The 9,673-nt window shown below is 47.2% G+C and overlaps 1 protein-coding gene across 2 annotated transcripts in view; it reads left to right on the forward strand.

The window, feature by feature from the left end:
- The first annotated feature begins 1,066 nt into the window (after positions 1-1,066).
- Positions 1,067-9,673, forward strand: part of LOC311050203 (uncharacterized protein) — a 42,949-nt gene continuing 34,342 nt past the window's right edge. For both annotated transcript variants that reach the window (XR_014601272.1, XM_084064186.1), the window contains exons 1-2: positions 1,067-1,731; positions 6,038-6,373. Coding sequence is in view for 1 of the 2 variants with exons in the window: in XM_084064186.1 (XP_083920312.1) it covers positions 1,597-1,731; positions 6,038-6,373 (471 nt within the window). In the remaining variant the exon portion in view is untranslated. The remainder of the gene's footprint in view (positions 1,732-6,037; positions 6,374-9,673) is intronic.

Genomic DNA, 9,673 nt, shown 5'->3' on the forward strand with positions numbered 1-9,673 from the left:
GACAGCGCATTTCTCCGACATTAAACAGTAAACCCGAACCAAACCCGCACCCTAACCCTAACCTCACGCGGATGCCACATAGTCGGAGAAAAGGTCTGTCGGATTAACGCATGCCTCCCGTCTGAGGCCCAGCTGGAGTGTCGCCTGGCCAGGGCCACGGCGCTAGCTGACTCAGCTAACGGCAATGCTAGCCCCGAGGCGCCGCCCGCCAAAGCACCAAGGGCGCCGGCGGCTAGCACTAGCCTGGGGGCCATGGGCCCTCCTCTCCACTCGGCCCCCCGTGCCAGTGGAGCCATCAGCAAGATCTGGAATGAGGAGGCCTTGAGGGCCGCATCCCCATCTCCGGACCTGGACGCCGCTGCCGAGGCTATCGGGCCGTCCCAAGGCAGACTTAAACCCTGTTTCCTTGCGCACATGTGCTGTAGCATCGCCAGGGGGCGATGATATCCCATAGTAAGTATCTTACTTACGATACTAATAAAACCTGGGTTACATACGTAACCTAGGGTTAGTTACTTTGTAGATTTTGATTATTATTACAAAACATACATTACCCACTTCAGCCCTATATATATTTCGGCCATTTGAAAATAGCCGATCTACAAGCTCACCCCTCTGTGTTTTGGGGCGAGCCAAGCGTTTTGGTATTCATTTTGATACCAATACTTTTGTACCTTTACTCAAGTTAATGTTGAATTCCGGGCTTTTACTTTGTATTTGTATTTCTACATTGCAGTATTGATACTTTTACTTAAGTACAAAATTGGAGTACTTTTTCCACCACTGAGGGTGGGGCCCTTAAGGTAGGAAGGGGCCAAACAGTTGAATTGGATTGAGAGGGCAACCAGCAATCGCGCGCACACATGAGAGTGAAATGAAGGATATTCCCTGCCTCAGGACACACCCTCCATGTTCTCTCTCTTTCTCGCTCTCTCGCTCGCTCTCTCGCTCGCTCGCTCGCTCGCTCTCTCTCGCTCTCTCTCTCTCTCTCCCCCCCTTCTCTCTCTTGCTCCAGTCCTCACTCTCTCCACCAGTGAGATGTTTGCAGCCAGCAGCCGGCGCCGAGATTCGTTGGATAGACAGACCTGCAAGAATGTTTAATGAGGAGCCCGAGAAGTGAGATGCAACCATTCGAGTGCAGAGTGATTACTTTTTTCTGCTGCTTTGTATACAATCCCTAACAAAGAAACCGGTTTGAAATTGTCTATCAGCGGGATGTAGTTGCAATTTCATTTGATGTAGATTGAGGGGCATGCAGAAAGAGAGATGGGACTGTGTTGCGCAGATAGAGAGCTAATTGGGATGAGAGTTCAAGTCAAGTGAGCCAGCAGATTGGACTTTCTAAGCTCCTTAACGCTGGTGGGAGCAATATCTCTGTTGTTTGTTTGAAAACCCACGGTGGACACCGCAGCCAGAGGAAAGGTCGGTGAGAGAGGGGCGAGGGGCTGGTGATCAGGTGGGAGTGGGACTACCCACGGGGATCAATCCAAAGTGGAGAAAGGCAGTTAGTTATGCGTTTTTGCTCAATCGGACACGATGATGAACCGGTGCTCCCAGATCTGTGGGGTTTAGAGCGGAGACGATCACTGTCTCCAGATGGAGAGAGGCGCAGCGCACGGACCAACCTGGGTCAATCCTAGAGACCGAGGCATGAGGACAGTCCTGGACCGTGGTGGTGGGCAGCTGCCGTGGACTGTGGTGGTTCTAGTCACCCTGGCAATGCAAATGCAGGTAAGCCTCCGGTCACGGACTATTTTCGGCAACTCGTTAATTAAACCCCACTGCTACTATTTAATGCGTCCTGTTTGATATATAACAACTCTATAGTCAGGTTTCATTAAAAAACGGCAAATAAAGGAGTCCACTCACTCGTTCCGTGAACGCGTTGCCAGTACGACAGAAGCAGCGCTGTGTCCACCTGTTGTTTGACCATCCTGCCTTGACTGCCATGCACTTGTTGAGCCACAGTTGTCGCTGCAAAAAAAAAGTCACAATTAAATGAAATGCAGCTAGTGAGGCTTATAACTTTAATAGAGATTCACACTAGCCTACGGCTAACGTACAAATCTTGTGAAAAGGGGGTAGGGTAGGCCTACTACCTAGCCCTGGTTCAGAGCGTTAGAGGGAACTCACTAACGCTCTGAACCAGGGCTAGCCTACTATCTAGCTCGGACCTTTACAGCGGAGGAGGGAGAGGTTCCAAATGGGCCTAGACCGACTACCCTTCATCTGTTGGACAACACGTCGACACCAATTCTTGTCAAATAGACGACGTTGCAAATGGTTTCCTTTGAGGGACACAGAGGATAGACAGAGACAGACAGACATGACACATGCTGGTCAATACCCGGTCACTCATTCGCAGACACGTGTTTGCTTGCGCGTGTACCGTAAACCTATTGGTGCATTCAGTGCTGTAGTCTAGGCCAGTGGTTCTCAACCCGTGGGTTGGGATCCCCAGGGGGGTCCCCATATGATCATTTTGGGGGGTCCCCAGACGACAGTGAAGTGACAATTTAAGGACTTTTAAGACATTTTTAATACCTCAAAAAGACATCAAAAGTAATCAACAAACTATACTATAAACACTGATCAAACATTGGCCAAATTGTCAAATGATATAAGAAAGAGGCAACAATTGAGAGTCAAACAAAATGTAATGGCTCAACTCCTACATTCCAAGTGCTTGTCAGGTTGGGGGGTCCCCAGTTCAAAAAATATAATTTTGGGGGGTCTGAAAAGGTTGAGAACCACTGCACCTATAGACTCTGTTAAATTCTCCAGGAGATGCAAAATGGCTCCTACAAAGTCTGATAGGCAACTTGGAAAAGCACCTCCGTTTCAAAGATTAGTTGCTTAATGATCTCACAATTTTGGACCTGGCCATTAACACCTGGGCTAAAACCATCTAAGGCTAAGCAGCTCCAAACTGGTTGAGTTATAGGGTGATTAACATTACTACAAATCAGTCAAGCATAATTTAAATCTCCCTGGCTGTAAAATGTAGTTGTCCCTCCTCTACCATTATAACTGGGTATACTTGTAATTATCCAGTCTTACTGCATGCTCAGGGGCAGTGGCTCAGGGGTAGAGTGGCCGGGTAGAGTGAACTGGAAAACCGCAAGGTTCCCAGTTCGATCCCGGGCTGGGGCGCTCCCCTAGAGTTAGCGTCGAAGTGTCCTTGAGCAAGACGCTGAACCCCTAATTGCTCCCGATGAGCAGGTTGGTGCCTTGCATGGTTTCCTCCGCCATCGGTGTATGAATGTGTGTGTGAATAGGTTAATGGCACAATCAATGTAAAGCGCTTCGGATAGAAGCGCTATATAAATGCACCATTTTTATAACTAGTATTAATATTTAAGAGGTTATTTCATTTGTCGACCACATGTGGGAGGGAACCCCAGTCATGGCTCTGCAAAAACTAGACTACACCACTTGGTGCATTGTCCATCTCGTTGGCAGACTGTCACTGACAATAAGACAACCACAACTTCATTATGTTCCATTGGCATAAGCCCAGAAATGTCATATTGTGCCATCCCTAGATTAAACCTTAAATCTCAGTGACCTTTTGATAGATGTATGTTATAATGAAAAGAGTTCCATTTCATTTCATTTAAACAGAGTTTTAAGAAAAGCGGGACAATGAAAACGTTTAACTTGTAAAAATGTAAGTGAATTGCCCCAACTCCTTCCCTGCTGTCTAAACAGGTGTAATAGGTTACAAGTGTATACCGGTGCAACCTAACTTGCATGGTTAAATAGAGCCCAGGCACTGAACCATGAAAGTAAATCTTTTGATCATGGGATTGGCTGTGACCTGACCTGTGGTCTGTGTTTGGGTGTAATGGGTGTGTTTGGGTGTAATGACACGTTAATGACCACGTCTCTCCCGCAGAGGTACTCTCAAGCCTGGGTTCAGATCGCTTTCTCTGAGCAGCCGTTTAGATGGAGTGCTGAAATGCAGGTATGCCTGGAATGGCTAAAGGAGGAGGGGAGGAGAAGAGGAAGAAAGGAGGATGCAGAGTGATGAGTGGCACTGTATCTCCACAGGCCTTTTGATGTAGAAGACTTTAATACCACCCCACCCCCCACAGCTCAGGGACAGGGCAGCAGAGGGACACACAACAACACCGATAACAATGGGCCAACTGAGGTTCTACACAGTAAATTCCGGGGTGTTAATTTATTTACTTAGAGAGTGTAAGAATTGATTCGGATAACGATGGTATTAAGGATGATAAATACAGGCACAAACAGCAAGAACTTGTTATTTCATGGGATTCCACTCCCTTGGATTTTTGGTTTAATTTCCTGTGAGCCAGTGTGAAAACAGGCAGAGATAAATGGAATTGATTTCTATTCCCGCACTCACTGACATGTTGTTAATTCGGAGCTTTATAGCGGCTATTTAGCAGTTTCTTTATCTATCCGAGGATAGTTTGCCTTGTATTAAATGCCAACAGCATTGACTTGATTTGTTGTCGGAATAAGCTTGTGCTGCTGTTTCATTGTCACTGTGACCCAAACACAAACAGGCACACAGGCACCTGACCCTAGCGGTCTAGAGACTCTCAGGGGGTCTTGTTAGTTCTAGCACTTGCTGTGTGTGTGTGTGTGTGTGTGTGTGTGTGTGTGTGTGTGTGTGTGTGTGTGTGTGTGTGTGTGTGTGTGTGTGTGTGTGTGTGTGTGTGTGTGTGTGTGTGTGTGTGTGTGTGTGTGCGTGTGCGTGTGCGTGTGTGCGTGTGTGTGTGTGTGTGCGTGTGCGTGCACGCGCACATGCATATTGTTTCCAGATACATAAAGAATGAAGGAGACGAGAGAGAGAGAGAGAGAGAGAGAGAGAGAGAGAGAGAGAGAGAGAGAGAGAGAGAGAGAGAGAGAGAGAGAGAGAGAGAGAGAGAGAGAGAGAGAGAGAGAGAGAGAGAGAGAGAGAGAGAGGACCGTGGCCAGGCTCCCTGTGTGTGTGTGTGTGTGTGTGTGTGTGTGTGTGTGTGTGTGTGTGTGTGTGTGTGTGTGTGTGTGTGTGTCCTGGGGGAAAGAGAGAGATAAATAAAGGAGTGATACTACCGACATAGGAAAAAGAAAGAAGAGAGAGATGGTAGACAAAGAAGATTAGAGAGAGAGAGAGAGAGAGAGAGAGAGAGAGAGCGATAAAAGAGCAAGGGGAAGTTTTATACAGATAAAGAGAGATAACACTGCAGATAGAGGATAGTATGGCTGGAGTGGGGGGGGGGGGGGGGGGGGGGGGTTGGGTATCCATTTGGATGAAAGGGGTTCGATTTTTCCCCTGTTGGTGCAGGAGAGAGAGAGAATCTCATCTGAATCAATGTTATCTCCTACTTTCTTTCTTCTCCCACCATCGCTCACAGCGTTGTTTGTCATGTAACCCTGCTAAAACATAATAGGCGATGCAGACGGAACAGGCAGCTCCGGACTCACTGCATCGAAATGTGATCCTACGTGTGTCGATACGGGGGTCTGGTCGTTCCGTTCATTATCGTCTCATGAATGAGAATTCCTTCTCCCATGCTCTCCATGCTTCAATGAAACCATGCTTTGTTTTTTGTTTTCATTTTGAAATGAACTCTTTATATTAAATTGACACAGAAACATGTTCTCGGGATGTGGAAGCCCACCAGGTAAAATTATGGGAGGGGAAAACAGAAGTTGGCTTGCTGAGTCTTGGTATGCTACCATGGGAAGCTTAGAAAAATGTCTGCAACCTCTCCTATCTCCTCACAAACCCCTCAACCAATGTATCCTTTCAGTGTGTGAACAATGCAAATATTTAAAGGAAATTAAGGAAGAAAAAGAAGACTTCGATGTGCAACCTACCATAATGTGATTCTTGGACTTCACAGTCGATGCCGTGTCTTTTCCTTTTGGAAAATGTAATGTAATGGCTTTTCTCCCTGTGCATTCTGCTTGTTTGTTTAATGGATGAATGGCCCATTTATTGTACTCTTTGTTTCTCCCTCCCCTTCCTGCAACCATCTTCCCCGGTCAAACTTACGTCTTCCTTGGGGAACCCCAGGTCACGCGTGCTGTGGGGATGTTTGAGCTGCAGATCCGGCAGTTCCAGAACCCCCATGGAATGCTACAAAACGGGGCATGCTGTGACCTCCAGGCCAACGGGGGGCAACGCTGCTCTCTCAGGGACCAGTGTGACACCTTCTTCCGCGCCTGTCTCAAGGAGTACCAGACCCGGGTTGTGCCTACTGGATCCTGTACCTTCGGCTCAGGCAGCACAAGTGTCCTGGGTGGAAATGCGCAAACCTTCCGCCATCGTGGTTACGATGGAGGGATTGGAGGAGGAGGAGGGGATGGGAGCAATGGACACATTGTCATTCCCTTCAAATACGCATGGCCGGTGAGTACGGCTGCAAGCCTACAATGCTATGCAACAAAATACATGTTCTCAAACTGAAGTGGAGAACAGCAATGATGGCATAGTCTGCTACATGCAGACTTCCCAAACTTACGCACATTGTCGTTACACACACACCATTCTCCCTCTTAAGTAAACTTTCCATCCTTGTGTGAGCGCTGCAGTGAGTGTTTTCATCTCTTCCCTCAGAGCGTATCGAACCGCCTCCGTCTGTATCTGACATCGAGCCGCTGGCCTCTCCAACTCGTGTCTTCATTAAAGAGCAGATCTATTAATCGCACATTAGGCAGACGGGAGGGAAGTTGGCCCAAGATAGAGCTATCGAATAATTCAATTACACCCCTCTCTCCTCTTTCTCCTAGACCTAGAGCCCTCCCACTGTCTAATTCTCCTCCCTTCTACTTCTGCACCCCCACAACCACACAGCAGGAAGTATAGGATAACAAACAAAATCAGCCCCATTCACACTTGCTTGAAATGCCTGAAATGTATGGGTATATTCAATTTTGGTGTCATGTGTGAACGTGCGGTGATGGTGTATAATATATCCCATCATTCAGTCAGCGCACTTACTACTTGATCCCATTACGGGGAGAAAAAATGTGCTAGTACTTAAGTAAATGTAGTTAACTTACCGGTAGTTACTGTCCACCACCGCTGGACTCGATATTCGGGCATGCGGACGCGTCGCTAGGTCTCTACTAGGTTGGGGGCTTAGCCCCGCAGGCAACGGGCACATGCGCGCGCGCGCGCGATTTTTCGCGGATTTGGGTACTTTTATCCCCGTTTTTTGTTACTTTATTTCGGTTTTAGGGTTAGGGGTAGGGTTAGGTTAGGGTGATAGATATATAATTAAAAAAAAAAAAAAAAAAAAAAAAAAAAACTTTTATTTTTATTTTATTTTTTATCCGTGGCTTTGGATAAAACATTGGTGGCTATAGCCACCGAAGCCCCCGCCTAACGACGCCACTGCGGGCATGCCTCACGCGGAACTCCATATATGGGCGTAAAAGGGACACAGACTAACAGACGGGTACAACGGGTTCAACGGGTACTCTGACAAGTACAATGCGTATTACATAACCAGATGGAACATGCATTCCTAACTGGCATCGCATTGTTACCGACTTGCATGGTCGCCAAAGCCCAAACGGCACCCATCTTGAACATAATTCTTGCTATATTACTAAATTGTTTATGAGCAGCAAAATCAGTTCCTGTGCCTCTGCAAGGGCTTGTGTATTGTCTTTCCCGTGTTTCTGGTTCCCGGTCAGTTGGAGCTGGATAAAACAAGTGTAGGAGTGAGGGAGAGAGAGAGCGAGACAGAAGAGAGAGAGAGAGAGACAGAAGAGAGAGAGAGACACTGGCGATTCAATTTACTAGTTGGTCTGCCAGCCTGCAGATGGATATTTATTGTTTCTGTTTGTTCCATACACGTATTTTATCATCCTCAAATGCCTGGTCGTGCGTGCTTAATAGATACGTTTCACGCGATTACCGAGAACTGTACCAGTCCAGTAACATTCATTTCTTGTGGGAAGTCACAATCAGGGCGATGTGTGACTCTCCCCTTGCCTATGTTGGCAATTTATATTAATTTCTTGCCTGTGAATATACTAGTATTCTAGTGTAAACACAGCTTTGTAACCCAAGTTGAAATACAATCATGGGGTTGAGGGACAGCAGGGAATTAAAATCTTGTAACATGTAGCAGAGAGGCACACTCAATCCTCCTGCCCATCCCTCCACATGGATATTTGCTAAATTGTCAATTTAGCTAGAGCCAGAGAAAGTATGGTCCCCTTGAAATGACTCGGCAAGGACAGTGAGGAATGATCCACAGTCAGAGATTGTACCTTACCGTGTGTACATTATAGATTATGGTTCTCATTATGTTCATGTTGGCCTAATGCTAATTTGCCTAGTATTTTGAGGCTTTTTGTGTTTGGTTTCTGTCCTCATTTACACTGTCTGGCACACATAAAGTACACGCAGTCACGCACGCACGCACGCACGCACGCACGCACACACACACACACACACACACACACACACACACACACACACACACACACACACACACACACACACACACACACAAAGATACAATGACCTGTATGCCAGTAGAGACACACACACACACACACACACACACACACACACACACACACACACACACACACACACGCATGCATGCATGCATGCACGCACGCACGCGCGCGCACACACACACACACACACACACACACACACACACACACACACACAAACCCATGCGCTTAGTTATGCACAGTTGGGTTTAGTTGCTGTCTTTTGATGAATTTTGATCAGTTATCTGCCCATTTACCCGTGAGACTCTCTGTCCCAGAGCCTATTATCTTCCCTTATCACTAGTACAGTACAGTTTATTTTGTTTGTGCATGTGACTGTACTGTATATGAGTGCGTGCGTGCGTGTCACGTATGCATGTTTGTACTTGTGTGTGCATGTGCCTGTGTGATTTTAGTGGTTTCTTTTGCACCGTGTTTTGGAGGTGTGTGTGTGTGTGTGTGTGTGTGTGTGTGTGTGTGTGTGTGTGTGTGTGTGTGTGTGTGTGTGTGTGTGTGTGTGTGTGTGTGTGTGTGTGTGTGTGTGTGTGTGTGTGTGTGTGTGTGTGTGTGTGTCAATGGCAGATATGAGTGTGAGAAAATCCTCCATCAGAAAACCTATCTGGATCAGTTTCAGGGCCGGGCCATGGGCGGACTAGGCTGCGTGGGCGGGGGGGGGTGCACACACACACACACACACACACACACACACACACACACACACACACACACACACACACACACACACACACACACACACACACACACACACACACACACACACACACACACACACACACACACACACAGTTCAATGCATTTGTATGGCGCGGCACACAGCTGAAAGAATCACATTATCTGTCCATCTCTGGGAGGTAAGGGGGAGGAGGGGGGGGACTCCCGCTGCCCCAGGTGAGGGGATGAACAGGTGAGCATAGTCATTATGAGGAAAGGTGAGCTCTCCCTGTCCCCGCCTCTCCCTCACTTGCTCATTCTTTCTTTCTTTCATTCATTCACCCCCCCAACTAATCTCTTCAGGGAAATGAGGTGGCTGTGTGTGGATTTGAGTGTTTGAAACGAGTGTGTGTGTGTGTTTGTGTGTTAGTGTGTGTGTGTGCGTGTTTATATTTTCTTGGCTATGTGCTTGTGCACAAGTACATTCATGGCTAAGATTATGTAGGTGTCTCTGTAAGCT

This window comes from Gymnoscopelus microlampas (genome assembly GCF_963454915.1).
Source record: "Gymnoscopelus microlampas genome assembly, chromosome: 8".
NCBI lineage: Eukaryota > Metazoa > Chordata > Actinopteri > Myctophiformes > Myctophidae > Gymnoscopelus > Gymnoscopelus microlampas.